Source organism: Pan paniscus, chromosome 19, assembly GCF_029289425.2.
Source record: "Pan paniscus chromosome 19, NHGRI_mPanPan1-v2.0_pri, whole genome shotgun sequence".
Lineage (NCBI taxonomy): Eukaryota > Metazoa > Chordata > Mammalia > Primates > Hominidae > Pan > Pan paniscus.
Genome location: NC_073268.2, coordinates 19,590,875 through 19,618,120, shown reverse-complemented (window position 1 = coordinate 19,618,120; position 27,246 = coordinate 19,590,875). Strand labels below are relative to the sequence as shown.

The following is a 27,246-nucleotide window of genomic DNA, read 5'->3' as shown; positions in this document are numbered from 1 at the left end:
GAAAAAAAAAGTCTTCCACAACAGTTATCTTATAGAGACAAGAAGAAGAAGAAAGAAGGAGAAGAAGAGGAGGAGGTCCTAGCTAATCTCAAGGGCAAGGACCCAAGGGCAAGGCTCTGGTCTGTCTGAGAGGGAGAATATGGCAGTGTGCAGGGAATGGATCATTTTCCCTGCATGCCCAAGGAGAATCCTGCTTTGACTCACCTTGGAGGTCCTTAGTCAGGCCATGAAACCAGTGATCACATCTCTCACCCATCTGGGGTGCTGGTGACCTTAGCAGAAGAAAGGCTTAAACCAGGTCAGCCTGGGGGAAGGGGCTGGCTCCTTCCAGGGTCTTCCTCCAGATTAGATGTTAACTTTCCGTCTCTTGCTTAAAGTCTTGTCAGTGGCTCTGAATGTGAGGGCAGAAGGAGGAGGATGCTGTCAGGGGAGGGGACACTAATGGCTCCTGACCTGGCCTAGAGATAATTCGGGGCTCCTTCAGCGGGCCCTCCCTCCTCAGTGCCCTGGAAGTGTAGGGAGGGGTCAGTTGGGGATCCCCACAAATTAAATGGGGAATGAGAGGAGCAACTGAAAGTCTCAAATTCAGGCTGTAGATGGGACCCCAGCCCCCCATACTCTCCCATCCTACATGAGATGGGCAGTGGAGGGCCAGGACAGCAGTGTAGGTTTTGGAGGTAGACAGTGAGGAGGCTTGCTTCTGTCCTTTGTTAGCTGAGTGCCCTTGGACAGCTTACTTACCTACTCTCTGCCTCAGTTTCCCCATCTCTAAAATAAGGCTACCAATACCTACCTTCTCTGGCCATTGTCAGGATGAATGAAAGAGCTCTGAAAGTATTTCTGTAATTAGCAGACATCAGAGATTGTTATTCTCCAAGGTGAGAGGCCCCCCTAGAACCCTGGCGGTGACAGTGTCAAGATTCTTTTTCCCTCCTCTGCGGTGCCCGCTCCTTTTCCAGCCTTGTGGCTGGCTCTCATCCTCCTTTCCGCAACCCCCCACTCCTCCTTGGGACCACCTTGGCGGGCCCAGCTTCTCGCAGCCTGCCATATTCCATAGGTGCCCCCATTCTAAAACCTGTAGGGGTGCCCTGCACAGGCGCACGGTTGGTCGAGGTGGGACAGGTGGCGGGGGTCTCCACTGGCCTGCGTCCGCGCCCCCCACCCTGTTTAGGAGTTCCTGTTTGGAGATGGCTCCCCCTGGTCCTCAGCTCGTCTCTGGGCTAAGCAGGGGAGGAGAGAAATAAAAGGTGGGGGGCCTGGAAGGGGGTTCCCACCTTCTCAGTCCGGGACCCGAGACGGGAACGCAGCCCTGGCGCGCCAACGCTGCACCACCGTGGGTCTCCGAGCCGTGCTCGCAGTCGCTGAGATCCTCGGTGCGGAGAAGATGTGCCCCTCCGATCCCCAGGCCGTGACCCCCCTCACCCAGACCCGGCCAATCCCTCGCCCGAGGCGAGCGGGAGGATGCGGTTCTAGGACCCGGAGGCGCCGCCGAGCGCGCCGCCGCCTCGGCCTCGCCTCGGTGGCCTCCCGCTCCCGCAGGTGAAGCGGCGCCGGCCGCCCCCTCTGCGGCAGGTGAAGCGGCTCGGCAGCCCACTCCCCGCCCGCCATGGTTGCGGGGGTCCCCCGGCCAGCGCCCGCCCCCTCCCTCCAGCCCGCCCCCCTGGGGCTGGGTGCCCGGCGGCGGCGGCGAACTGCGGTTTGCGCGCACGGGGAGCGACAGCAGAAGTTCGAAAATCGCCGAGGGGGGAGCCAGCGCCGCAGCTTCCTGCCCCCGGCCCAGCCCTCTGGCCCCGGCGGCCTGCAGCCTGACTTCCTCCCCCAACCCTGCAGCTCGCCGCCCGGTCCCACGGACGGGGCCGCCCCGATGGGACGCCGCGCTCCGGCCCCTGCGCGCCGCTGAGCCGAGCGCCCCCGCCGCCGAGACCCCCGCCGCCGCCGCCAGCCGCTGCCCCCTCGCCCCCGCCCGGGTCGGGAGCCTCGTCCCCGTCCCCCGGAAAGCTGGATTTCCGAGGCTGGAGGCGCCTGGCCGGCTGGGTGGGGAACACCATGGGCAACGCGGCCGGCAGCGCCGAGCAGCCCGCGGGCCCCGCCGCGCCGCCCCCCAAGCAGCCCGCGCCTCCCAAGCAGCCGATGCCCGCGGCCGGAGAGCTGGAGGAGAGGTTCAACCGCGCCCTGGTGAGTGCGACCCGGAGGCGGGTCGGGCGCGGGCCGGGGGCGGCAGGGGCGCGGCAGGGGCTGGGCGCGCGTCCCCGCCCCCGGGGACTCAGGTGCCGCTTGGAGATCCCCGGTCCGGCAGCTGCCCCCTCCAGGAGGTGGGAGCGACAGTGGCCTTTTTTTCAGAGTGACTTAGCACTCTCCCCCCAAAACTTTCTTCAGTTATCGCCCGGTCTCCCTCCCTAAGACACCTCCACCCCAGCTGGGTCTAAAGGTCTAAACAAGTCTGTCTTGTGAAGAAGTTGGGAGCGGGGCACGCACAGGGGTCCCGGGTCGCCCCCTTCCCCACTGCACGCAGGCCCAGCCACCGGGCGCGGGTCTGGGGCATCTGCCTTTCTGTGTCTGGAGTAAAAGATGAAAGGGTTACAACCTCCCGGGAGCGGGAGACCTGCTGGAGGTGTTGGGTCCTGATTTGTTGGGCGCCTGGGCTGCGGGGAATGGGGTTGTCGGATCATGGCCAGGAGGTATCTGTGTTTCTACCCCGCCATATGTCAGAGCCAGGGTGCCTGTGGGTCTTTATCTTGGGGCATCCTTTCCAAGCCACTGAAGGGAGTAAGATGAGGGAGGGTGGGGTCAGGACGGGTGGGTCGCCCAGGCTAGGGGTGGAGCAAAATCTGGAACCACCCCCCTCTGTGCCTACCTGGGGAATTGGAGCGGGGTCGCTGGGGAATAGGTCTCTGGGAGGGAACCATCAGCTCAGGCCGAGCCTGGAAACAGTCAACATGTTCAGTGGGGTGGGGGCTCCAGAGCAGACTCAGGGGTCTCCAAGACCCTGCATAAGGCAGAAGTAGGGAGAGGAAGAGCTGCTCACTCTCACTCTCCCCACCCCCGACGCCCTGGCCCTGGCTCCCTCCTCTAACTAATTGCCTGGTGGCCTGCCTGCTGTCAGCCTTCCCTTGCTGGACGCTGGGTGACAGGCAAATGAGGCTGTGCCTTCTCCCAGATGCATTTCCCAGTCCCTGCAGGTCTGAGGGTGGGGGCTCAACGGAGACACAGGCCGCAGAGGGTGCTGGCTCAGTTGGTGGCCCTCCATCTCCTTGACATCATTTCCCCTCGCCTGGCTGGTCATTAGGCCATACGTGCTAGATCCTCAGCATGGCCCCAAAGGGTCGCCTCCTAACAGTTCCTGAAAATGTTGGCTTCTGTCCTCTCCCAAGAGAAGGCTGGGGGGAGTTTGGAGGAGCTATGGGGTGGCGAGGGATCCATCCTTGTGAAGACACCTTGCTTGATTAGAGGAGGGCAGGGACACTGAGGGACGCCTCACACCTGGCTGGCCCCTGACTTCTCCATCTCTCCACCTGCCCTGCTCCCCGCTCCCCAAGCATAGGACTTCACAAAGCTGAGCTGAGCTGAGCAGATGGGGGAGGGGGGAGAATGAGGAGACAGTCTCTGGGGGCCATCTGGAGAGCCTGCATTGGTGGTGGGTCCTTGGACCCCTGCCAACTGGTTGGAGGGACATGGGTCTGTCTTTCCGCCAAGTGTGTGTCTATGGTCGAGGGTGTGGGCTCTTGGGGTGAGGTCCTGACCCCAATCTTCTGTTTAGCACGCTGATGGGGAGGAGCCCTGTGAATAATTCAGACCAGGGGAAAATCCACAAGTCAAATGGTGAGGTTCTGATGTGTGTGTAGGACTTGTTTGCCCTGCTTGGATTTGTGGCTGTAACTGATTGGCTGAGTCTGACAGTAAATGCCACTGGGAGTCCCTGAGTACCAGGATGTGGAGGGGGGACACCCACAGGTGGGTCAGAGAGGGTGTGCTGGTGGAGAAAGTGGAGGTGCCTAGCAGAAATTTAGGGTAGCAGCACCCACCAGGGCTTACCCCCTACCAGGTGCCCAGGAACCCCATTGTGTTTATACCTTCTTCCTGGGGTGGCTCAGCCTGTCTTATATCCTGTTGTGGGCAGGTTAAACCCAATCTAAGGACACTTGGCTAAGACCCTGGTTCCTCTCATTCCCCACCAGCAGGGGCATGAGGCTTGCCCCAGGGTGACAACCTTGACCTCTGCCTGAGGCTGCCCAGGGCTAAAGAGTTGGTTCAACCCTCAGGTCTGGCAGTGTATATCGCAGAGTTGGTCGCTATGTGAACCCCCACCCGAACCACCATGGCCAGAGCTCAGTCCTGTACTCGGTCAGTGTCTAAGAGGAGAAGAACCTTAGATTGCTGAGGGGAGGGGCCCACCGCCATCAGTGGTCCCCAGTCTCAATGGGAGAGGCACAGTCCTGCCCTCAGGGATGTAGTCCAGCGGCCCCAGGGAACCTCTTCCTTCCCCTTTTGTCCCTGGTGGGGCATAGGATCCTGATACCCCAAACTCTCCTTCCTCTCCTGGCTGTAGGACCTCTCTTGTGGGTGAGGGGTGTCCCCACTTACAGCCAGACAGGAGGTGCAGGGAGCCCTTCTCCCATGCAAGGGTGGGTGGTGGGGGGCTACCTTTCCAAGAAAGCTGTGAAAGAAAGGGGTGCCCCCTGCTTAAAATGGGGGTGGAGAGAAAGAGCAGGTTGAGCCAGGGTTTCCGGCTGCTGCCTTAGCAACAGCAGAGGAGCGATGGCTGCCCAGCCCCACGGGCCTGCTGTGATGGTGGGAACACCAGCCAGCGGGGCGCCAAGCTCTCGCCTCTCCTACGCCCATGCCCAAGGCTGGGTGTCTTCCAGCCCCTTCATGCCTTCCCCTGGGAGGCACGCAGGGTCAGGGACTGGGATGACAAGGCGACCTTTCCAGGCCTGCCAGAAGAGCCACGCTTACACCTGGGCCTGGGACACCCCTGATCTGCCGGGCAGGGAGAATCCCATAACCTTGGGGCAGAGGGATCAAGGGAAGGTGTCAGGGGTGGTGTACATGAGGCCAAGAGCCATGCTGGCATCCAGTAGCAGTGGAGAGGAATTTGCCTGATGGGTGCTCTTGGCTTGTGCCCAGAGGCCTGGGTGCCTGGCCAGGCTGTGTGGGGAGGTCAGGATGGCCCCATATTGGGTGTGGGCCTGGAGTCCTGCTTGCAGCTGGGGCCCTTCCCTTCTGGGGCTGGCAGTAAAGGGCAGGAGGGACTGCAACTGAGGCACTGCCCCCTGGCCACTCCCACCTCCGGGACAGGGCAGATGAAGTGTGGGGACATGGAGCCATGGGGTCGCTCAGGCCTTATGCCTGCCATTTGCAGGACAGAGGATCTCAGGGGGGATGCGGCCATGTGGTCTGATGTTGGGCTGGGCAGAGGGGAGGGGTGACATTCCCAGCAGGCAGGGCTGGCACATACTAACCCTGGAAAGCCACGGATGTGGTGGGCATGATTCACAGTGACATCTGGGGCTGATTGGCAGAGAGCTGGGTGAGACGGGCAGGAGCAGGTGCTCTCAGGGCTACCTCTGCCTTTTTCCTGGGAACATGGAGCCCTGGAAAGTGGCTTGGGTGGCCTTTGAGGGGACAGGGGTTACTTATGGGAAAGGCAGGGACGTTTCCTGAGCTTTGGGGTCATGATGTTTGGGGGTTGAGATTCATTTTTGTCACTACCTGCATGGCCCTGGACAAGTTACTTAACTTCTCTGAGCTGTAGTTTCCCTCACCTGTAAAAAGAGAATAATAATGGCATCTGCTGGCCTCCTAGGATTGTCGAGAGGGTGAAATAGAGGACTTCGCACAGTGCCTGACACAGAGCAGATGCTCAGTAACCCCCCTCCACTGTGAGAAAGGGGATAAAGCTGGAGCTGATCTGGTCCTCTCCATCTCAGGGCCCATTTAGCGGAGGGAGCCCAGACCCTGCCTGTCCCCTCCCTCCACCTCCACTACCAAGAGCACCCAAGGTTACTGTGCACTCCCCAGGAGCCCCAGATCCTTAGCTAGTGAGGGCCAGGCAACCTCCCCACCGTTATGCAGGTCACCAGCAGTGGGGCCCAGACCGAAAACTGCCTGGTGGCCGGAAACCGCTGGAGGGAGGGCCCACCTCTCCTGGAGGGTGGGGCAGCGGTGGTGCTAACGGTAGCAGTGTGCACATGGGAGGGGGAGGGGAGGCCTCCACTTCCCCCTGAGAGAGGGTGTGCTGGGGGGGGGTTCCCCAGTGAGTAAGAGCTCTGTGTGGGCAACAACAGGAAGCGTGGGGCGCTGGGTGGCAGGAAGTGGAGCTGGCTGTTCCTGGTTCCTCAGATGGGGGATCTGGGCCAGGCTGTCTGCAGAAGACCCCTGGGGGCCAGGACCCACATTTCCCATTCCCCGGCTGCTCCTTCTTTGGAGGAAGCCGGGTCTTCCTTGCTAGCTTGCCACCGAGGCCACCCTGGGCAAGCACCTTAACCTCCTTGAGTCTCAGTTTCCCATTTGTGAAATAGGGATTATAACAGTATCTATTTTGTAGGCTTGTTGAGGTTTAAATGAGTTTTGATGTAAAGCGCTTAGAACGGCACCTAGCACCCAGTGTTTGGGGATTGAGAGATTAATTCTGAGTTGAAAAAAAGTGTCTGGGGAGCGTTTGTTATTGTTACTGTTGTCGGTGTTGTTTTCCTCCTACCAGCCTGGATGATATAGGTAGTGGCTTCCACCCTGCTTGCCCTTGTCCCAGCTGTGGGGACCCTTGAACTCTGATGGGAGAAGCTGTTAGCTCTTTGGGTCCTCAGCACCTGATCCTGGGGCTGGGTCTCCTCATAGATCTCCTGTAAGCCTGGAATTGCTTATAAGAGCTCCAGAACATCTATATGCCAAAGTTTAAAAAAGTAGGTAAAATTGATTGTGTTTGGATATGTGCCGAGAACACTACAACTAAGGTTGAGACCATATAGAGGTGGGCAGGTGGCAGGGAGATGGATGGGGGAGTGGGGGCTGGGGGACAGGCTCAGCTTCTGGGCCCATCGGGCTGAGGAAAGCCTGTGGGGCTGGCCTGAGACTGGGATTGATGTCCAAGTTCAGGGGTACCCTGGGTCTTGAAGGGCTAGGCCATAGGGAGAGATGGGCAGGTGGACTGAGACGTAGGCTCCGCTCAAACTGAAAGTGAAACCTTAGGGTGTGGCTGTGTCCAGATGTGGACGCAGCCCCTTCAGCCTCCTGGGACACTGTCTCAGAAGTAAGCACTGGTGTGGGGGAGGTGGGGGAAGGGCTCTTAGCAGTGTCTTTTCGGGGCTGGTCTTAGGTGAGCAGATGCTGGGGGTCCCCTCTCACACTCAGGGCAGGGAGGGAGGAGAATGGTCCCCACACATTCTAATAGAAAGATGTGGGGAATCAGTTCCTTTTCTCGGCCACACCCTAAAAGATGAATCCTGTCTCTTTCCTCATCTGGCCCAAAGCACTAAAGGCAGCAGGGAAAGTAGGCTGAGGCTAGTTAAGGTTTGGCCAAAGCCTTGGAGACAAGTCTGTGTTTCTGGATGTTTTCACAAACTTCTGCTCACCCTACCATCCCCTACCCTGGGGTCTTCCATGGACCCCTGCCCCTCCACCTCTTCTGCCTCTGTGAAGTGCTTCTTCATAGTGTTAGGCCACTGAAGAGCTTTGTTAAATCCAAACTCAACTTCTCACTGAGTGTTCCAGGAGCTCCGTGAGTGTGAGGCTCCGGTGAGGGAGTGCGCCCATTTTATGGAGGAGGAAGCTGAGGTCCAAGGGGGCAAAGAAGCTGTAGGGCTAGTTGGGCCCAGAGCCTGGGTCTTTTGAAGCCAGCTCCAGGTCCTCCATGTGGCAGCTCATAGCTGTCCCTCCCTGCCCCCCTCAGGAGGCAGGTATCCCGCCCACCTGGACTGCCAGCCCCTCCCCTCCTACTTGAGCACTGTCAGCCAACTCTCCGTGTGTCCCCCAGCCCCCCATCCCATGGTGCTGCTGCCTCGCTGAAGGCCCTGGTCTGGGGGTCTGTTCCTGTTTTCAGGGTGGCCTCACTCCACCCCGAGTGAGTGGCATCTGATGGCCCCTCTCCTACTCCCTGGAGTGCCTGGCTCCTCGGTGGGCACAGCCACAGCTGAGGAGCAGCTGCTAATTAGTGTTCGGCGCTGTCAGAGCTATTTCTGATTTCTGAGCCTAAATTTAGCCTGTCTGGCAGGCTGGCATGTGGGCCTGGGGGCCTGAGAAGGCCCAGGTGGGGAAGGGGCATGGGTACCCTGCCCTCCACCACTGTTCAGACAGGTGCTCCAGGCCCCAGCAGAGGCCTCCCCTCGGCAGTAACAACCAGGGGGCTGTCCTGGGGGAGTGGACCCAGGTGGTGGCTCAGAGTCAGCTCCAGGCTCAAAGCCAGCCCAGCTCTCCTCTTACTGGCTTCGTAACCTTGGGCAGGTCACTAAACTAATCTGTGCCTGCACCTGTGAGGTGGGAATGTTAACGGTGCCAGTGACGGCAGTGAGGGTGGAAGGCAGTCGTCGGCGCGCAGGGCTCAGAGCAGTGCCTTGCACAGTAGGCATTCTGGCGGAGCTGGCCACCTGACTGTTGGGGATGTCATTATGACTAGTTACTGCCTCTAGAAATGCCGCTGGGGCCATTCCAGAACCATAAAGTTCCCTGGGTGGGTGAGGGCCTGGGAGGATTCATGTCGGGAAGCAGCTGTCCCCTCTGTGGCTCTGTGCTGGGCTCAGCCATCCCCTTACTCCCTGGCCACCATCTCCGTCTTTTGTGCCGGCCACGGCTCCAGTTTCCCTGGCACTGCTGGCCGTGTCTCTCCTCTTTGTCCCTTTTCTCCACCTTGCTCCCACCTTAGCCCTGTCCCACCCTTTGTCCCTGTGGGGTGGGGGTGACTGAGAGACATCATCAGCAAGACGGATCAGAGAGAGAGACAGACAGATGGACAGGGACAGAGAGACAGATAATGACCTCGCCTCCTTTGTACTCCTGGGCGGTTCCCCCCACCCCCTGGCCCTGTGGTAGCAGGAGCTGTCCTGGCCCTTGGAGGGCTGGGGGAGGGCGGCTGATGAGACAGCGGTGGTTTCCTCAATCCAGGCACACTTTCGCAATAGGGGAGAGGAATGACGTATTCCACCCCCTTTAGCCGCTGGGGGCGGGGGGCCTGGCGGAGGGGCAGTTTCACCTCTCCAGCAGGGCCTGGCCGGAAAGCTTAGGCAATGGAGGCTGAGCGCACCCAGCTTCCTGTTGTCTGGGCCTGACCCAAGGCAGTGATTTTGGGGGTAAGGTCTGGCTGGAGCCCCAGAACTAGGCCCAGCACCCTGGAGAGGAAGCTGGCTGGGGAGCCTCAGGTGGGTGTGGCCCTCTGACTGCTCCAGCTGTGGCCTCTCTGCAGAGCCACATGACTGAGGGTGTGGAGCGTGAACCACCATGGCTGGTGAGCCCCTCAGGGTCTCCCACATCCCCGATGGAGACTCTTACTCAACTCAGATCTCCTTGAGGGCAGGAACTGTCTTTTTGGGCCAGACATATAGAAGGCTCTTAATAACCTGGGGTTTACTAAATTGAAGGGAACTGGCCTCATCTTTTGGGTCTGCCAGGGAGACAAGCCACGTCTGGGGGTCCAGAAAGCCCCTGGTGCTATTGACACCTGGTTGATTCTGCAGCCCTGGGCTGGCCCTAACCTGCTCCGTGGTGGCAGGGGCACCGTACCCTTGTCGTCTGTGGCCAGGGGAGGAGGACCCAGGCAGAGCTCTGTTGACATTTCTCAGCTCCTGGGGGAGTCCCAGCTGGGCGGCCCGCACCACAGACCCAGGGCACTGGCTCTTCTCCCCAGTGCTGAGGCCGAGTGACCTTCCCCGCAAATCTCCCCGCCCCTGCAGCTGTGATCTGGAACTCCCTGCCTGCTGACATGGCCGCCCTCAGCTCCCCCAGCCCTCTCCTTCCTTTCTCAGCCTTCTCCTCCAAGTGGGGGGGGCTGGAGAGGGATGAGGAGAAGGCTGCTGTCCACTCTCCTTGCAAGAGGTTTCCTGGTGTTCGTGAGGCACTGGTGCCCTGGGCCTGGTCTGTGTACACGTGGGATCTGGTGGCACGTGGAGGTGGGACACTGGCCACTGGCCACTGGCCACACTTTGGCCTGACTGGTGATGGCTCCCCTGTTAGCTTCCCACCAGAATGGGGGAAGAGATGATGCCCCAACAGGAAAACTGGGGCCCAGAAGTGTCTCAGGTCCCCAGAGAGGTAGGCTGACAACCCACGCACCTGCCTGCACACCAGGCAGGCCAGGGAGGCGGTGTGGGGGGTGACACAGCGCAGGCAGACTCGAATTCAAATCCTGCTCTCCCTTCTAGCTGGTGTGCCCTGGGAAAGGTGCTCTGTCTCTCTTGGCCTTGGTCTTCTCATTGGATAACACTACGTATCTCCTAGGGTCAGAGGATTCATGGGGGTGATGCACCTCCTAGGGAGCCAAGTGGGTTTCCCCCAAATGCCCATTCTCCCCTCTCCCCTTGTTGGGGCCCCAGGCTCAGGGGTCTTTGTCCTCCCTGCCCCCAGAACTGCATGAACTTGCCCCCGGACAAGGTCCAGCTGCTGAGCCAGTATGACAACGAGAAGAAGTGGGAGCTCATCTGTGATCAGGTAGGTGCCAGCACTGCCCAGCCGCCCTTTCCCTCCCACTGTCAGTACCCCACCCTGACCAGGCTGGGGCTATGGGAAGAGGGGCACCGCCATACTGCCCATAGGGCCAAGACTCTGCTCAGTGGCCAATGTAGCACCTGGGGAGGGTGCTGGGGTCTGCAGGACTCCCAGATCCCTTTCTCTTGAACTCCCCAAAAGACCTTGTGAGTCACTAGCAGGGCTGGGTCAGCTTCGGAGGAGCTGGCAGAGCTGGTTCAGGCTGGGGCAGCTGGGGCCTCGCACTGTCACTGTCCTCCTGCTGAGCTTCCTGAGAAACCTCTCTGGACTGGGGAAGGGAGAGGGTGACCCTGGGGTTGGACATCTTCACCTGACCCCATGGGAGGGAGGGATTAAGGGGCGGGAATTCCTGCCCTTTTGCCTTGGGTCCAGAGGAGCTGCAGTTGACCAGCAACTCCCCAAGGCCAGCCACTTTGGACCCCTGCTTTGGTGCTCCGTCCAGGTGCCTAGACTCATGGATCACTCAGCTGTCCCCACCCCTCCAGCTTCAAGGGCTGCGGTCGGCCATGGGCCGACCCTCTCTCAGCGCTGGGCTGGGTGGGGCTCGGCTGCCACAGGGATTCTGTGAAGGAGGGAGGCTGCAGAGGCTGGGGGTGCGGAGTTGGGAGCTGAGAGCCTCCCCTGGGAGCCAAGGCTGGGCCTTTGCCTCCTGTTAATGAAGCAGATGGCCTGAGCCGGCTGGGCAGCAGTCCAGGGGTAAGGGCTGGGAAGTGGGAAGAGGGTGGAGAGCTGCCCCTGGAGTCTCTGGTACGGGTCCCCTTGGAGCAGCTCAGCCTGACATCTCAGAGGTTGGGGGCTCAAAGGGCTGGAAGAAGTGAAAGTCTGAGGGGTGGCTCGGCGAATCTGAGGGGTTTGGGTTGGAAGGGTGGGGGCCCCTCTGGGGAGGGGTCTTTGCCGTGGTCCCTGCCTCTTTGTGTGAGTGGCCGCTGGAGCCTGCAGTGGGGTGGGGGGATTAGGAATTGCATCGCTGAGCACAGGAGAGGAGCACGCAGGTTCCTGCCAACGCAGACGTGCAGGGCGGCTGGGTCCGAGTCCTACCCAGGTGCTGGGTCCCCTTCACGAGGCACCTCCAGCCGTCCTTCCCCACCGGATCCCAGCTCTGGTCCAGGGAGGGCACCACCTGCCGGCTAGACTGAGTTCCTTCCCACCCCAGGGTGGGGCCTACGGCAGGACTGAACCCTGCATAGTCCACCCCAAAGCTGTGTCAGGGCTGTGGCCTGGGAGCCCATACAGGAAGGGCAGGCTAGGCCTAGGCCAGGGGTCTTTAAAGTGGCCCGATGCTAGCTGGGCGTGGTGGTGCACACCCATAGTCCCAGCTACCTGGGAGGCTGATGTAGGAGGATCGCTTGAGCTCGGGAGTAGGAGGCTGCAGTGAACTATGTTCGTGCCACAGCACTCCAGCCTGGGCCACAGGGCAAGAAAAGAGAAAGATAAAAGAAAAGAAAAAAAAAGAAAGTGGCTTGGTGGACTGTTTGGGTTTATACCTTTGGTATTTCAGAGGCGTCTTAAGAAAGCCTGGGACCTCAGATCAGAGCTGAGAATGGGACACTGGGACGAGAACTGGTCATTTGCCCTGGGGTAGCTCTGGCTGGTTTTCTGTACACCCCATTCCATCTCCCCAGGAGCGGTTTCAAGTCAAGAATCCCCCCGCAGCCTACATCCAGAAGCTGAAGAGCTATGTGGATACTGGTGGGGTCAGCCGAAAGGTAGCAGCTGATTGGATGTCCAACCTGGGGGTACATGTCTCCCCTCTTTACTCTGTCCCTTTCCCCCACATTTTCCAAGCTCTGGGCAGCTGGAGTAACTGTGTGTACAGACTTTTCTATGTGCGTGTGTGGGTGCATGTATGAGTGTGTGTGTGTGTGTGTTTGTGTGTCTGTGTATTTATAGGGGACTGAGAGTGCCCTGGGTGTGCACTTTAGATATTCCTCTGTACATCCTGTGTGTGCTTACATGGACACATTCTGTGTACTTATACTGTGTGTATACACATGTGCAGCCCATATGTCCATACATAGGTGTGTGTGTATACTATGTGTGTACTTTGTCCACTTATGGATGTGTGTGTGTACCATTGAGTCCATATCTAGGAGAGAGAATGTGTGTGTGTGTGTGTCCATGTATGGATGTGTGGATATTCTATGTCTGTATTTAGAGTGCATGTATATGGATGTTCATGTGCTGTGTGTGTGTGTGCGCACGCACACCCTGCCTCTTTGTGTGTGCATGTGTATACCTTGTGTGCCCATGTATCGGGGGTGTGTGTACCCTGCTTGTCTATGTATGGGGGAGCACACGTAGCCTGTGAGTTCTTATTCTGCTGGGCAGGTGTGTGGAGGTGGTGGGGGAGGCTGAGCATGAAAGGCCACTTGTGCCAGTTGGAGGAGGGTGGGCGCTGCTGCCTGCTGCCTCAGGACTTGGTGGGCCTGTGGGAGGCCGGGCTCCACCCACCAGCCTTCCCTGTTCTCGGTCCCCAGTTTAAGAGGCGAGTTCAGGAGTCCACACAGGTGCTACGGGAGCTGGAGACCTCCCTGAGGACCAACCACATTGGGTGAGTGAGGGCTCAGATCTTCCTCTCTGGGCCTAGGAAGGCTCTGCTTCCAGGCAGCTCCTGGAGCTTCCCCTTCCTACTCCCCCTGCCCCCTGCACAAGGCTGTGCTTGTGGACCACCTCCTGGAGGTGTCCAGGACAGCTTCCCCTCCCCTTCCTGCCCATGCTCTGACTGGCACCTTGAGGCATGGCTGGGCTGTGGGACCCACCTGAGTCTCCCAGAATCCTTTGGTATCATTGGGTCTTTGGGGGTTGAAAGGGCACCCCAGGGGTCCTTGCTGTCCCTGTTCTGTGCCCATCTGGGGCAGGACCTCCTTTCTGGCTGGAGCTCAGGGAGCCCTGTGCCCACAGGTGGGTGCAGGAGTTCCTCAATGAAGAGAACCGTGGCCTGGATGTGCTGCTCGAGTACCTGGCCTTTGCCCAGTGCTCTGTCACGTAAGCCCCCTGCTCCCAGCCCTCATGCCGCTCCTCAGAGCTTTGATCCCCGTCTCCCTGCATCTCACCCACTCCCCTGGCCAGTTTCAAGCCAGGCAGCCGGAGCCTACCCTGGAACCCTCCATTTGGCCTTGAGCGATGCTCCTTCCAGAAGGCCTGCCCCCAACAGGGAGGGGTGGCCTCTCTTCCACCACTATGTTCAGCACAGTGCCAAGAACACAGCCTCCTCCTCCTGCTCCTTAGTCTCACCTGCAGGTCTGTCTCTCCTTGCATTTCCTCTGCCCCCTCTTAAGTGGCCCCTGCAGTGTTGGCCTCCAGCCCCATTGCATCCTGTCCCCAGGTATGACATGGAGAGCACAGACAATGGGGCTTCCAACTCAGAGAAAAACAAGCCCCTGGAGCAGTCTGTGGAAGACCTCAGCAAGGGTCCACCCTCCTCTGTGCCCAAAAGCCGCCACCTGACCATCAAGTATGTGGGCCACAAGGTGGGGTGGTGGGAGAACAGAGAATTCAGCCCCCACACTGCTGCATCTAGCCAGCCCACCCCGGGCCCTTGGGGTTGGCGAGAGGGGTAGCCACGCATTAGGGGTCCGAGTAAGGGACTCATACAGAGTTTGGGACACCAGTATGTTAAGAAGCCATCAGGGGTGGGGCTGGGTGCTGTGGCTCATGCCTGTAATCCCAGCACTTTGGGAGACTGAGGTGGGCAGATCATTTGAGGACATGAGTTTGAGACCAGCCTGGCTAACATGGTGAAACCCCATCTCTACTAAAATACAAAAATTAGCTGGGTGTGGTGGCACACGCCTGTAATCCTAGCTACTCAGGAAGCTGAGGTGGGAGAATCGCTGGAGCCCAGGGAATGGAGGATGCAGTGAGCTGAGATTGCACCACTGCACTGCAGCCTGGGTGACAGAGTGAGACCCTGTCTCAAAAAAAAAAAAAAAAAGGAAAAAGAAAAAAGAAGCCATCAGGGGTGGGCACCTAGAAGTTGGAGTCTGGATGGGTCTGGGATAAGAAGGGAGTTTCTGGGTTGGTGGGACCCCTCTTGTATGCATCTAATCCCCTGTTTTCTCCCATGCGGCCTCCAGGTGTCCCCCTTCTCCCCGGTACGTAGCCATCTAGGGGCAGGTGCATGCCTGGCTGACTCCCTCCCAGGGTGGTGGTGGGTTAGGATGAGGTATTCAACTGATGTCCCTGGGTTCAGTGCTGTGGCTGGGTTCCTCCATCCTAACACGGGCATCTTGCTGGGAGGCAGGAAGCAGGCAGTAGATTGACCCTAGAGCATCTTGTGAATCCCTAGCTTCCTGCTTTGGGTCTAGAGGATTGATTGCATATTAAGCCTCAAACTTTCACAATATGTTATTTGTCCATTCATGCAATTATGCATTCAGCAAACTTTTTTTTAACACTTAGTATGTATTAGGTGTATGGCAGGTGCCCAGGAGACAGGTCACCCTGCCCTCAGGGGCCCACAGTCTAAGTGGGGGACAATTTAGTGTGACAGGCTGTCATGGAAGTGTGCCTGGGAGCTCTGAGAAGGGAGGTGGCCACCACTTGGGACATCAGGAAGGCTTCCCAGAAAAGGTGACACTGGAACTGTGTCTTACAGACAGATACAGGCTTTACAGGCAGCCATGGGAACAGGGAAGAGCATTCCAGGCAGGAGGAACAGCATGAACAAAAACTCTGGCATATTAGCACAATGACAAGAAAGGGTGATGTGGCAGGAGGGGGTGAAGGCGGGGCCTCCCGGTATTACTGGGAATGTGATAGAATCGTCAGGGAGACTGACATGTGGAAGTCCTGGTCGGCAGTTCTGCAACAATGAAAACATCACACATTTGTTGGCGAAGAATAAGGGAGTACAGTCATATAGCACTTACTATGTGCCAGGCACTGTTCTAAGCCTATTCCATAGTCCCAACAACCCTGACAGGAAGCTACTATTATTAGCATTCCTATTCTAGAAGCGAGGAAAGTGAGGGACAGGGAGATTAAGTGACTTGTCCAGTAAATGGTGAGCTGGGATGCGCCTGAACCCTGGCAGTGTGAATTCAGATCTGCGTCTCACATTGGAAGATGAGCCCAAGTGGCCATGAGCGCCACCTTGTGGTGATCCTTCCCATGTCTCTTCCTTCTATAGACCCTCACCCTACCAAGTCCCTGGGAAGTGTCTTTGCTTCCGTGTCCCCCCTCCTCCAAGCATGCCAGACCCCAGGTCTAAGGACTGAGGAAGCCTGCCTGCCCTCAGCCAGCCTCTTTGGTTGGGTAGATGGGATGTGGTGCCGTCAGGTTCCAGATGTGCCTCCTCTTACCCCAGAGGCTGAGTGGTGGGGAAACAGGAAGCTGGGGCTCACTCTGACTCCTGCTGCCTCCTCCACACCCCGCCCAGGCTGACCCCAGCCCACAGCAGGAAGGCCCTGCGGAATTCCCGCATCGTCAGCCAGAAGGACGACGTCCACGTCTGTATTATGTGCCTACGCGCCATCATGAACTACCAGGTCAGCCGGGGGGGCGTGGGACTGGCGACTAGGGAGCCCAGCCTGTCCTCACTGGGGGCTACACAAGCTGCCGAGGCTCTGGGATCCACTGTCCCTTTACCCTGTGCTGTGCTGGGGAACTTGCGCATCTGGGCTGTTGGCTCAGGCTTTTAAGGCTGATGAGTCTTGAGGGGAAGCCCATGTTTTTGCTGCCTCTGTCAGGTTCTCTGAGTACCCCTGCCCATGGCTGGGGCATGAAGGAGCCTCACATAGGGACTGGGCTCACCTACCAAGAAGGGCTCGCCAGAGGACCAGGGGAGAACAGCCTCGGGTCGATTCATTTGGAGGGCTGATGGGTGAAGCTGGGTCCTCCTTTACTTAGCCCGCCTTTAAGCCAGCTTCACGGTTTCCAAGGTGCCTGATGCTGGCTTTTGGGAACACAAAGGTGTTTAAAAAGAGGCCAGGTGCAGTGGCTCATGCCTATAATCCCAGCACTCTGGGAGGCCGAAGTGGGAGGATTGCTTGAACCCAGGAATTCGAGATCAGCCTGGGCAACATACTGAAACCCCATCTCTATGAAAATAAAAAAATAAAAAATAAATAAAGAGAGGCCAGGCGTGGTGGCTCATATCTGTAATCCCAGCACTTTGGGAGGCCAAGGTGGGCAGATCACCTGAGGTCAGGAGTTTGAGACCAGCCTGGCCAATATGGCGAAACCCCGTCTCTACTGAAAAAATACAAAAAAAATCAGTTGAGTGTGGTGGCAGGTGCCTGTAATCCCAGCTACATGGGAAGCTGAGTCAGGAGAATCACTTGAACCCGGGAGGCAGAGGCTGCGGTGAGCTGAGATGGCGCCACTGCGCTCCAGCCTGGGTGACAGAGGGAAACTCCATCTTGAAAAAAAAAAAAAAGAGAGAAACAAGGCCAGGTTTTGATGGCCACAGAAGTTGCGGTTGGATACGAAGAACTTCCTAAACTCGAGGGCAGTTAAAAATCTGCGTGGCGCGGCACTGACTCTGCTGGGGTGGCTGAAGTCCTGGGGGGCCCTTCCTGGAGACACTGACCTCTCCTCTCTCCCCAGTCTGGCTTCAGCCTTGTCATGAACCACCCAGCCTGTGTCAATGAGATTGCTCTGAGCCTCAACAACAAGAACCCCAGGTGAGGTCCAGGCCCCAAACCTTTCTCCGTATCTAGAGTCTTCTCCTACTTAGCCCCTTGCTTACTCTGTCCTCCAGGTCTCAGAGGCTCATTCCGCACCCACTATGCTCCTCCTAGCCAGGCCTGTGCCCACCCTTGCTGCGGGTCCTGACTGTTCTCAAGGGACAACCTGCCCCTTCTCTCTCCAGAACCAAGGCTCTGGTGCTGGAGCTGCTGGCGGCCGTGTGCTTGGTGCGGGGAGGACATGACATCATCCTTGCAGCCTTTGACAACTTCAAGGAGGTACCGGAGTCCCTCACCCAAACATGCATTTCCCCCTATGGTGTTGCTTGGAGTCTTGTTGTTGGCAGTTGTGGCCTTTGCTAGAGGCAGCTGGGGACATTGGGTGGGCGTTTGGGGAACGCCCAAAAGTTGAAGTTGAGCCACATCACTGGCTCAGCAATCTGAATGGAAGGTACAGGGTCAGGTAAGGGCACCACCTGGGTAGGGGTAGGGACAACTACAGGGACCTGCTGAACCTCAGCCTTGCCAGATCCAAACTAGCCTTGGTTCATACCTCCAGGAGTTGCAGACTCTGGCTAAGAGGCTTGCAAGAAGTAGATGTGTGGGGCTGCATAAGATGCATAAGACAAGATATCTTCATTCATTCATTCCTTTAATGAATATTTATTGAGTGCCTACTATGTGTCAGGAACAGGGCACTTGGGCACATCAGTGAACAAAGGAAACCATATAGGGAAAGACAGAAATGATATAATAAACAAGCACATTACATAGTATGTTAGGAAATGATAAATGCTGTGAGAAAAAAGCCAGCAATGTTGCAGAGGGAGGGGGAATTGGTTGCAGGGTGGTCAGGGAAGGCCTCACTGAGCAAGTGAGATTTCAGCAAAACTGTGAAGGAAGCAAGGGACTTGGTGTGGGAGTGAGGGCACTCCAGGGAGTTGGAACAGTAAGTGCAAAGGCCCTGGGGTGGGAATGTGCCAGGATGCCAGTGTAGCCAGAGTGGAAAAAGTGAGGGAGAGTGGGAGAGTGAGAGGGAGTGGAGGTTTTGAGCAGAAGAGTGACGTGGCTCAACTTAGAATTAACTGGAGAGGAGCCTGTTGAAGCACAGGTGTGGCAGCCAGAAGGTAGCTTAGGACATGTGTCACTGGGCCTCAGTGAGAGCCATTCCCCTTACCCAGGTGTGTGGGGAGCAGCACCGCTTTGAAAAGCTGATGGAATATTTCCGGAATGAGGACAGCAACATCGACTTCATGGTGAGCTCAGGAGCCCAGCAGCCTGAGGCCTGGGCCAGGCCCTCTTGGGTGCAGGGAGCAGCTAGGGTCCTGGGTGCTGGGCAATGGGCTCTGCCCCCACAAAGCGTAAGGACTGAGTGGTCAGTAGGGGAAGGGTGGATGTTGGCAGGGGGCTGGATTGAGGGAACATGGAGGTGAAATGTTGGGCAGGCCAAGGCTGGGAGTTAGTGGAGTGAGAACTGTGGAGAAGGAGGGAGGCTTGGGGTAAGTGGAGGTGGAAGACATTGAGCAACCCCACCTAGAGGATCATAGATCTCCCCATGTCCCTGGCTCCCAGGTGGCCTGCATGCAGTTCATCAACATTGTGGTACATTCGGTGGAGAACATGAACTTCCGTGTCTTCCTGCAATATGAGTTCACCCACTTGGGCCTGGACCTGTACTTGGAGGTAAGCCCTGTACTGCCCCCCAGACTGAACTGCCTGCCCACGGCAGAGTATGGCTGAGTGGTTAGCAGCATGAGTGCTGGGGTCAGGCAGACCTGGGTTTAAATCCTGGCTCTGCCATTTCCTGCCATGTGACCTTGGATAGGCCTCTTCCTCTCTCTCAGTGTCAGTTTTGCCATCTGTCAAATAGGAGAATCATAGAAGATAATCTTGACTCTAAATGCATAGACCAGTGCCTGGCACATACCAGGCCCCCAGTCTATGGAACTGTTTTTGCAGGCACCAGAACAGGTCAAGGTGGCCCAGAGTCTGGCTCTGGGAGCACCAGCCTCAGACAGGTGCTCTGACTCCAGCATATAACGGGGAACCCAGAGATACAGGGTAGAAGCAGGAGTTGGCTCATGCTGGATGGGCCCAGGACATGGAGGAGTTCCCTGCCCTGGGGAAGGTGGGCAGAGCTGCTTGGTGCTTCCTGGCCCAGGCTGAGCAGAGAAGCTGCAGCTCCTTCTCTGCTTCCTTTGGGAGGTTTCCTGGAGGAGCGGGGCTTTCGGGGTTGGATTTTTGAAAGCCAGGATTAACAAAAGGTAGAGAGCAGGCTGGCGGGGGGGTCTATCTGTGCAATGGAATATTATTCAGCCACAAGAAGGAATGAAGTATTGACACATGGTACAACATGGGTGAGCCTTGAAAACATGCTAAGTGAAAGAAGCCAGACACAAAAGGTCACGTACTCTATGATTGCTTTTTTTTTTTTTTTTTTTTGAGATGGAGTCTTGCTCTGTTGCCCAGGCTAGAGTGCAGTGACACGATCTTGGCTCACTGCAACCTCTGCCTCCCGGGTTCAAGTGATTTTCCAGCTTCCCCAGTAGTTGGGATTATAGGCGCCCACCACCACACTCGGTTAATTTTTGTATTTTTGGTAGAGACGGGGGTTTCACCACGTTGGCCAGGTTGGTCTTGAACTCCTGACCTTAGGTGATCCGTCTGCCTCAGCCTCCCACAGTGCTGGGATTACAGGCATGAGCCACCTCACCCAGCTATCTATGATTGCTTTATATGAAATGTCCAGAATGGGTAAATCCATAAAGATGGAAAGTAGATTAGTGGTTGCCAGGGACTGGGGGAGGAGAGAATGGCAAGTGACTGCTGACGCCTATGGGGTTTCTTTTTGGGCTGATGACAATGTTCTGGAATTAGATAATGGTGATGGTTGCACAACCTTGTGGCTATACTAAGAATGACTGAATTGTACACTTTAAATGGATTTTATGATTTGTGAATTATATCTTAAAAAATAAAGAAAAAGTAGGCTAGGGCTCAGGCCCCTTCCTCTGGATGGCAGTGGTGGCAGGGGGGTGGTTTGGAAAGACTCTCCCCCCCAACACACACCAGGCCTCACCCCACTCCTTCCATCTGGGGGACAGAGGCTTCGGCTCACCGAGAGTGACAAGCTGCAGGTGCAGATCCAGGCGTACCTGGACAATATTTTTGATGTGGGGGCGCTGCTGGAGGACACAGAGACCAAGAACGCTGTGCTGGAGCACATGGAGGAACTGCAGGAGCAAGTGGCGCTGGTGAGAGTGGGTCCTGACCCCAGCCCAGCACATCATAGGCCCACAGGGCACACGGGCCACAGGGCCACGCAAGCATGGGCACTGGGCAGCAGACAGTGTTATAGTTGTGCATTGGAGGTGCTGCCTGCCTGGCCCCAGAGCCTGGCCTGAATCCAAAGCCTGAATCTGTTAGGTGTCTTTCTCAATGAGTGTGGGTGAGCACCCTCACTGACAGGCCCCTCCTCTACCCAGGCTCAGACCCCAGGTGAACTGAAATGGGTGCCTGGGGCCCCTCCCAGCTCAGTCTCCTCCTCTCCCTCCACCTCCCGCATCACTGGTACCTTGGTTTCCTCTCCTTATTTGCTTGGGTTCGAGTGCCAGGCTCGGCCCACCCTTGGCACCTGGGCTGAGCGGATCTGGAAGCCTCCCCCAGTCTTCCAGGCAGGCATGCCTGATGCCGCCCCCTCACCGGCGGTGCCAGTGCCGGGCTGCGGGTCGGGGCTCACCATGTGCTGGTGCTACAGCTGACAGAGCGGCTTCGGGACGCGGAGAACGAATCCATGGCCAAGATTGCAGAACTGGAAAAACAGCTAAGCCAGGCGCGCAAGGAGTTGGAGACCCTGCGGGTGAGGCTGGGGCGGGTGGTAGGCCAGGCGCCCAAGAACAGGCCAGCTGAGGCTTCTAGGCTTGACATCTCCCTCCACCCCGGGAAGAGGATGGGGGCTTGGTGCCAAGGAGCCTGCTGGTGGGCACTGACCCCTCCCGTGGGGTTCGTAGGAGCGCTTCAGCGAATCGACCGCCATGGGCGCCTCCAGGCGTCCCCCAGAGCCTGAGAAAGCGCCTCCCGCTGCCCCGACGCGGCCCTCGGCCCTGGAGCTGAAGGTGGAGGAGCTGGAGGAGAAGGGGTTAATCCGTATCCTGCGGGGGCCGGGGGATGCTGTCTCCATCGAGATCCTCCCCGTCGCTGTGGCAACTCCGAGCGGCGGTGATGCTCCGACTCCGGGGGTGCCGACCGGCTCCCCCAGCCCAGGTGCGCAGGAGCTTCAGGCTGGCGGGGATGCGGGGCAGGGTCTGGAGGGGAGCCCAGGGGCATCTGTGGCGGGCAGAGTTGGGCGAGGGAGGTTTGGATTGTAGGCTCGGCTCAGGTAGGAGCGCATGCGTAGAGCGGAGAGGCGGAGAGGGGCCCACCCAAGCCAAGGAGCTGACTCGCGCCTCCCCCACGCCGCGCCCTCGCTGGCTCAGATCTCGCACCTGCAGCAGAGCCGGCTCCCGGAGCAGCGCCGCCGCCGCCGCCCCCACTGCCCGGCCTCCCCTCCCCGCAGGAAGCCCCGCCCTCTGCGCCCCCACAGGCCCCGCCTCTCCCTGGCAGCCCGGAGCCCCCGCCTGCGCCGCCGCTGCCCGGAGACCTGCCGCCCCCACCCCCGCCACCGCCACCGCCACCGCCACCACCTCCGGGCACTGACGGGCCGGTGCCACCGCCGCCGCCGCCGCCGCCTCCCGGAGGTCCTCCTGATGCCCTAGGAAGACGCGACTCAGAATTGGGCCCAGGTGAGTGGAGTGGACCACCTTGGGCCCGGGGCTGGGGGGAGATGGAGGGAGGGGCCTGGGCCTCAGTGTCCTCCAGGGTCCTCTGCCTGGGGGCCTCCTGCTGCCTCCTGGCTGCCCCATCAGCCCTCCCTGGGCCCAGGTTCCCTCCAGTACCCCCAGTGCTCACCACTGCCCCCAAACCCCCGTCCCAGGAGTGAAGGCCAAGAAGCCCATCCAGACTAAGTTCCGAATGCCACTCTTGAACTGGGTGGCACTGAAACCCAGCCAGATCACCGGCACTGTCTTCACAGAGCTCAATGATGAGAAGGTGCTGCAGGTGAGTGGCCCTGCCTGGCTCCGCATGTGGGCACCAGAGGAAGAGGGGAGTTGCCTGGATCAGGCTGGGCCCTGGGGGTAGTCTTTTTCTCCAAGCCATTTCACAGATGAGGAGGGGGAGGCCCAGGGATGGGCATTAAGCCAGACTGGACCAATACCTCTAACAGGCAGAATCCTGCTTTCCCAAACGCCTTCCCCTCCATCCCTGCAGAGGGATGCATCCCCTCACCCCACTTCTTCTGCCTCCAGGCCTCTTTCCTTCCACTTTCCCACAGGCAGCCAAGGCTTCAGCCCTCCTGATTCCATTTCCAGTTTTCCAAAAGGATGTATTCTCTTGCCTCTAGGCCATCGTTCCATTCTGTTTCCTCTGCCTGGAATGTCTTTTCCTTTCTCCTTTTTACCGCTGGCCAGTTCAGCTCTTCCTTTAGCTCTTATGGCCCCAAGTCTGGGTCCCCCGGGTTAGGCGGCCCTCCTCCTCCAGGCTCCCTGTGCTTCCCCTGTGCCTCCCATCAGGGCCTGTGGTCAGGCTGGGTTACTGGTTCTCTGCTGGTGGCCTGGTCAGGGCCAGATGGATGGCTCTAGCACTGTGCCCAGCCAGGAGAGTGCCAGACCCCAGCCCCACCCAGCTCCGCCTCCTCACCCTGTACCTTCAGGAGCTAGACATGAGTGATTTTGAGGAACAGTTCAAGACCAAGTCCCAAGGCCCCAGCCTGGACCTCAGCGCTCTCAAGAGTAAGGCAGCCCAGAAGGCCCCCAGCAAGGCGACACTCATTGAGGCCAACCGGGCCAAGAACTTGGCCATCACCCTGCGGAAGGGCAACCTGGGGGCCGAGCGCATCTGCCAAGCCATTGAGGCGTGAGTGTCCCTGTCCTGGGTTTGTGGGCAGTCCGGCCCCTTTGCTAGGCTGGGGTTGTCAGGCAGATCCTAGTAAAAGAGCCTCAATGGTGAGCTCTTTCATCAGGCTTCATACCAACCCTGGTCCAGGAAACTTGTCCCCATTTTAAGGTGGAGAAAACTCAGTCCATGCCTAAATTAGGATGTCCCACTTCCTCCCTGCCTCTTTGCCTAGCTGTGAGCACCCAGGCTGTGGGATTTACAGCCTGGTGTCCGCCGCTGATGTACGATGGGGACCCTGGCTTCCCAGTTCCCAGTTTCTCTGGATTCCTACCTCTTGCTCTCTGAAGCTGTTGGCAAATAGAAAATACTGAAATTCATTTATTCAATCAAGGCAGGGGTAGCCCTGCTCCCAGGGACTGGTGGGTATGGATGATGCCCAATCTCCCCTCTCCTCCCTCTCACAGGTACGACCTGCAGGCTCTGGGCCTGGACTTCCTGGAGCTGCTGATGCGCTTCCTGCCCACAGAGTATGAGCGCAGCCTCATCACCCGCTTTGAGCGGGAGCAGCGGCCAATGGAGGAGCTGTCAGAGGAGGACCGCTTCATGCTATGCTTCAGCCGCATCCCGCGCCTGCCGGAGCGCATGACCACACTCACCTTCCTGGGCAACTTCCCGGACACAGCCCAGCTGCTCATGCCGGTGTGGGCGGAGCGGGCAGGGCGGTGTGACTTGGGAGGGGATGGGCAGGAGGCAACTCCCAGCCTGGGCTGCGGCAGGGAACCTGGGAGTACTTGAGCCTCCAGATGGAGGAGGCTCCAACTTATCTTACCTCCCCCATCCCACCCCCAGCAACTGAATGCCATCATTGCAGCCTCAATGTCCATCAAGTCCTCTGACAAACTCCGCCAGATCCTGGAGGTGAGGGGCCAGGAGGTGGGGCCCACCCTTGCCTGTTCCGGATAGTGTGAGAGGGAGACTCAGGCCCTGCTCACCTGCAATGCAACAAAGATAACATTCCCACTTCTCATGTACATGCTGAGAAGGACAAATCTAAGGGTGGTGGCGAGTGGGAAGGGGTACAGCAGCCGTGTCTGTAGCAGCTCACCTGGGACCCTGCCGGAGGGCTCAGTCCCCTTTAGCGTTGCTCTGTGAGCAACCTCACCTGCTCAGTGGAGGGCCCGGGAACCAGTAGAAATGGCTGGTGGAAAGGCAGTGACCACACAGACTAGGAGGGGATGCTGGCAACAAGTTGTGGGTTGGACTAGCAGAGGACAAAATTTGGTGTGCCCATGGTGTTAACCGTGCACATGTGTGACACCTGTGTGTACACACATGTACATGTGCTGTGGATCTGAGGGGCCTGTGCAGGAGTACAGTAGGGGCTGAGTGTGTGGGGCCTGCTCCTTGCCACCTCTTCTCCTCCTTGTGCAATATGCTTAAGCGGTGTCCTCAGCTCTGGCATTCTGCTGAGCCTTTCTCCTGCCTCTCCCAGATTGTCCTGGCCTTTGGCAACTACATGAACAGTAGCAAGCGTGGGGCAGCCTATGGCTTCCGGCTCCAGAGCCTGGATGCGGTGAGGAGGGGCCCCTGGCTTGGGGACTGGGGCTGGGGACTGGCTGGTGGCCTGTGGCTTACAATGGGTCCTTGTGCAGCTGTTGGAGATGAAGTCGACTGATCGCAAGCAGACGCTGCTGCACTACCTGGTGAAGGTCATTGCTGAGAAGTACCCGCAACTCACAGGCTTCCACAGCGACCTGCACTTCCTGGACAAGGCGGGCTCAGGTAGGAGACACACAGATCCTTGGGTGCGGGGAGGGGCCGTGGGCTGGGGTAGGTTGGGAGAAAGCTAGGGGGCCACAGTATATAATTGGTGGGAGGGCTGCCTCTCCGGTTCACTGACCTGATACTGCCCCATCCCTGGCCCAGTGTCCCTGGACAGTGTCCTGGCGGATGTGCGCTCCCTGCAGCGAGGCCTAGAGTTGACACAGAGAGAGTTTGTGCGGCAGGATGACTGCATGGTGCTCAAGGAGTTCCTGAGGGCCAACTCGCCCACCATGGACAAGCTGCTGGCAGACAGCAAGACGGCTCAGGTGCGCCAGGGCTGGCCTCACCTGGAGGTGGGGCATGTAGGAGCACTAGATAGCACAGCCTGGAGGGGTGTGGCCGTAGCTGGGACCCCTTGGGGGGATGCAGCAGGAATGAGGGGCCACCCTGCCTGGGAGGAGCTCAGATCAGGTGGCCAGTGTCCTGAGGGGTACAGGCTGTGAGAGGTCTAAGCTGGGGGGCTGACAGGCTGTGCCCACAGGAGGCCTTTGAGTCCGTGGTGGAGTACTTCGGAGAGAACCCCAAGACCACATCCCCAGGCCTGTTCTTCTCCCTCTTTAGCCGCTTCATTAAGGCCTACAAGGTACTCGGGTCTGGGGCAGGCTGGGAGCCCTGTAGGGCACTGAAGCCTTTCTACTGGGCAGCGGAGGGGTGGGGCTGCTTCTGTTTAGGGGGTGGGTAGGGCAGTAGGGAGGGCCACCCTCATGGAGACTGCCTTGGCCCACAGAAAGCTGAGCAGGAGGTGGAACAGTGGAAAAAAGAAGCCGCTGCCCAGGAGGCAGGCGCTGATACCCCGGGCAAAGGGGAGCCCCCAGCACCCAAGGTAGGCAACTGCTCCTGGGCTTGGTACTGGGCTGCAGGGATGCATGGCATCTCATCACCCTCTAGTGCCACCCCCACACCCTCACTGTTACAGACTGACCCTGCCCCAGGAGCCTGGGATGGGAAAGGGTTCTTTCTGCTCAAGCCAGCTGTCCTTGCTGTGGGGGACCAGGCAGATATTCCAGGGTTTTGGTGATGGGGAGGCATCCTGGAGCTGGAGCTATAAATTCCCCCTAGTCACCGCCAAAGGCCCGGCGGCCACAGATGGACCTCATCTCTGAGCTGAAACGGAGGCAGCAGAAGGAGCCACTCATTTATGAGAGCGACCGTGACGGGGCCATTGAAGACATCATCACAGGTAAGGGCTTGGCCAGGCCTTGGTCTTATCCTCAGTCTGTCCTTCTATGCTTTCTTCTGACCCAATCCCCTACCCTCTGGGGGACTGGCTGCCACACTGCTTCTTGCTACCTTTTCTGTTTTTCTTTCCTTTTTCCTTTCTCTACTCCCCTTCACCTGCCCCACCCCCACTCAGTGATCAAGACGGTGCCCTTCACGGCCCGCACCGGCAAGCGGACATCCCGGCTCCTCTGTGAGGCCAGCCTGGGAGAAGAGATGCCCCTCTAGCCCCTCAGGTACCCAGATGACCTGGCCTCTGATACCACCCTGCCCACAGCCCCTGGGACCCTTGGGGGAACTGAGGCATGCTGCCTTCTCCTGGGCCAGTGGATGGCTGGGATGTGATTTGTGGGGTGGAGGGGTCTGGCAAACATAAACGGTACCCCTGCCATGTGCACACAATCTGAGTCCTTAGGAGGCTAAGCTTTGTGCCCTGGAGCCATGCTCCCAGCTCTGGGCGGGCTCCTGAATGGTAAATGTGTCTCCTTCGGCTGCCAGATCTGCGGAACCAGCCCTACATCCGCGCAGACACAGGCCGCCGCAGTGCCCGTCGGCGTCCCCCGGGCCCCCCACTGCAGGTCACCTCCGACCTCTCGCTGTAGCCGCTATTTCTGCAGGTGGATTCTGCAGGGGTGTGGGGCCGTGGACAGGCTGAGGCTCAAGGAAGGTGGTCCTCAGCTCGGCTGGCCGGGCAGCCCCTCCTCCGCTGTGGCCCGCCTCAAACGGGCTGGTGCATCCTCCTCTTGGCCACAGAGGGCAGCATCGCCCGCCCCTTCCCCCAAATGCTGCTTGCAGCACCCACCCTAAAGCCCCCTCCAAATAGCCATACTTAGCCTCAGCAGGAGCCTGGCCTGTAACTTATAAAGTGCACCTCGCCCCCGCAAGCCCCAGCCCCGAGGACCGTCCATGGACCTTATTTTTATACGAGATTAATAAAGATGTTTGCAAAAGA

The 27,246-nt window shown here is 58.5% G+C and overlaps 1 protein-coding gene and 1 long non-coding RNA gene across 11 annotated transcripts in view; one reads left to right on the top strand and one right to left on the bottom strand.

Moving 5' to 3' along the window:
* LOC129394488 (uncharacterized) overlaps positions 1-21,029 on the bottom strand; it is a 25,822-nt gene extending 4,793 nt beyond the window's left edge. The window contains exons 1-2 of the long non-coding RNA XR_008621779.2: positions 20,893-21,029; positions 205-391 (exon numbers count right to left, since the gene is read on the bottom strand). This is a non-coding gene — a long non-coding RNA (uncharacterized LOC129394488). The remainder of the gene's footprint in view (positions 1-204; positions 392-20,892) is intronic.
* On the top strand, positions 385-27,246 carry FMNL1 (formin like 1). 10 transcript variants are annotated; one of them, XM_034941640.3, is made up of 28 exons: positions 1,535-2,175; positions 10,549-10,632; positions 12,312-12,395; positions 13,167-13,240; positions 13,591-13,674; positions 14,015-14,143; positions 14,766-14,783; positions 16,070-16,178; positions 17,239-17,315; positions 17,504-17,597; positions 18,500-18,574; positions 18,891-19,001; positions 20,423-20,572; positions 21,076-21,177; positions 21,329-21,581; positions 21,794-22,099; positions 22,291-22,415; positions 23,068-23,270; positions 23,717-23,951; positions 24,102-24,170; positions 24,745-24,825; positions 24,905-25,034; positions 25,179-25,342; positions 25,558-25,659; positions 25,804-25,899; positions 26,136-26,256; positions 26,431-26,530; positions 26,793-26,929. In XM_034941640.3, the coding sequence occupies exons 1-27, from the start codon at positions 2,047-2,049 to the stop codon at positions 26,520-26,522; spliced, it is 3,297 nt and encodes a 1,098-aa protein (XP_034797531.3). In that variant the 5' UTR covers positions 1,535-2,046; the 3' UTR covers positions 26,523-26,530; positions 26,793-26,929. The 10 variants fall into 10 exon arrangements, with proteins under 10 accessions (XP_034797526.3, XP_034797523.3, XP_063455054.1 ...); XM_034941637.3 differs by having other exon boundaries at positions 1,543-2,175; positions 12,312-12,425; XM_034941635.3 differs by having other exon boundaries at positions 385-2,175; positions 26,136-26,530.

Bases quoted from the DNA above. Each gene is read 5' to 3' on its own strand.
- FMNL1 (XM_063598984.1), top strand. From the start codon at position 2,047: ATGGGCAACGCGGCCGGCAGCGCCGAGCAGCCCGCGGGCCCCGCCGCG. The intron at 12,426-13,166 runs GTACATGTCTCC...CTCGGTCCCCAG, and splicing joins ATTGGATGTCCAACCTGGGG to TTTAAGAGGCGAGTTCAGGA. The intron at 20,573-21,075 runs GTGAGAGTGGGT...CTGGTGCTACAG, and splicing joins TGCAGGAGCAAGTGGCGCTG to CTGACAGAGCGGCTTCGGGA.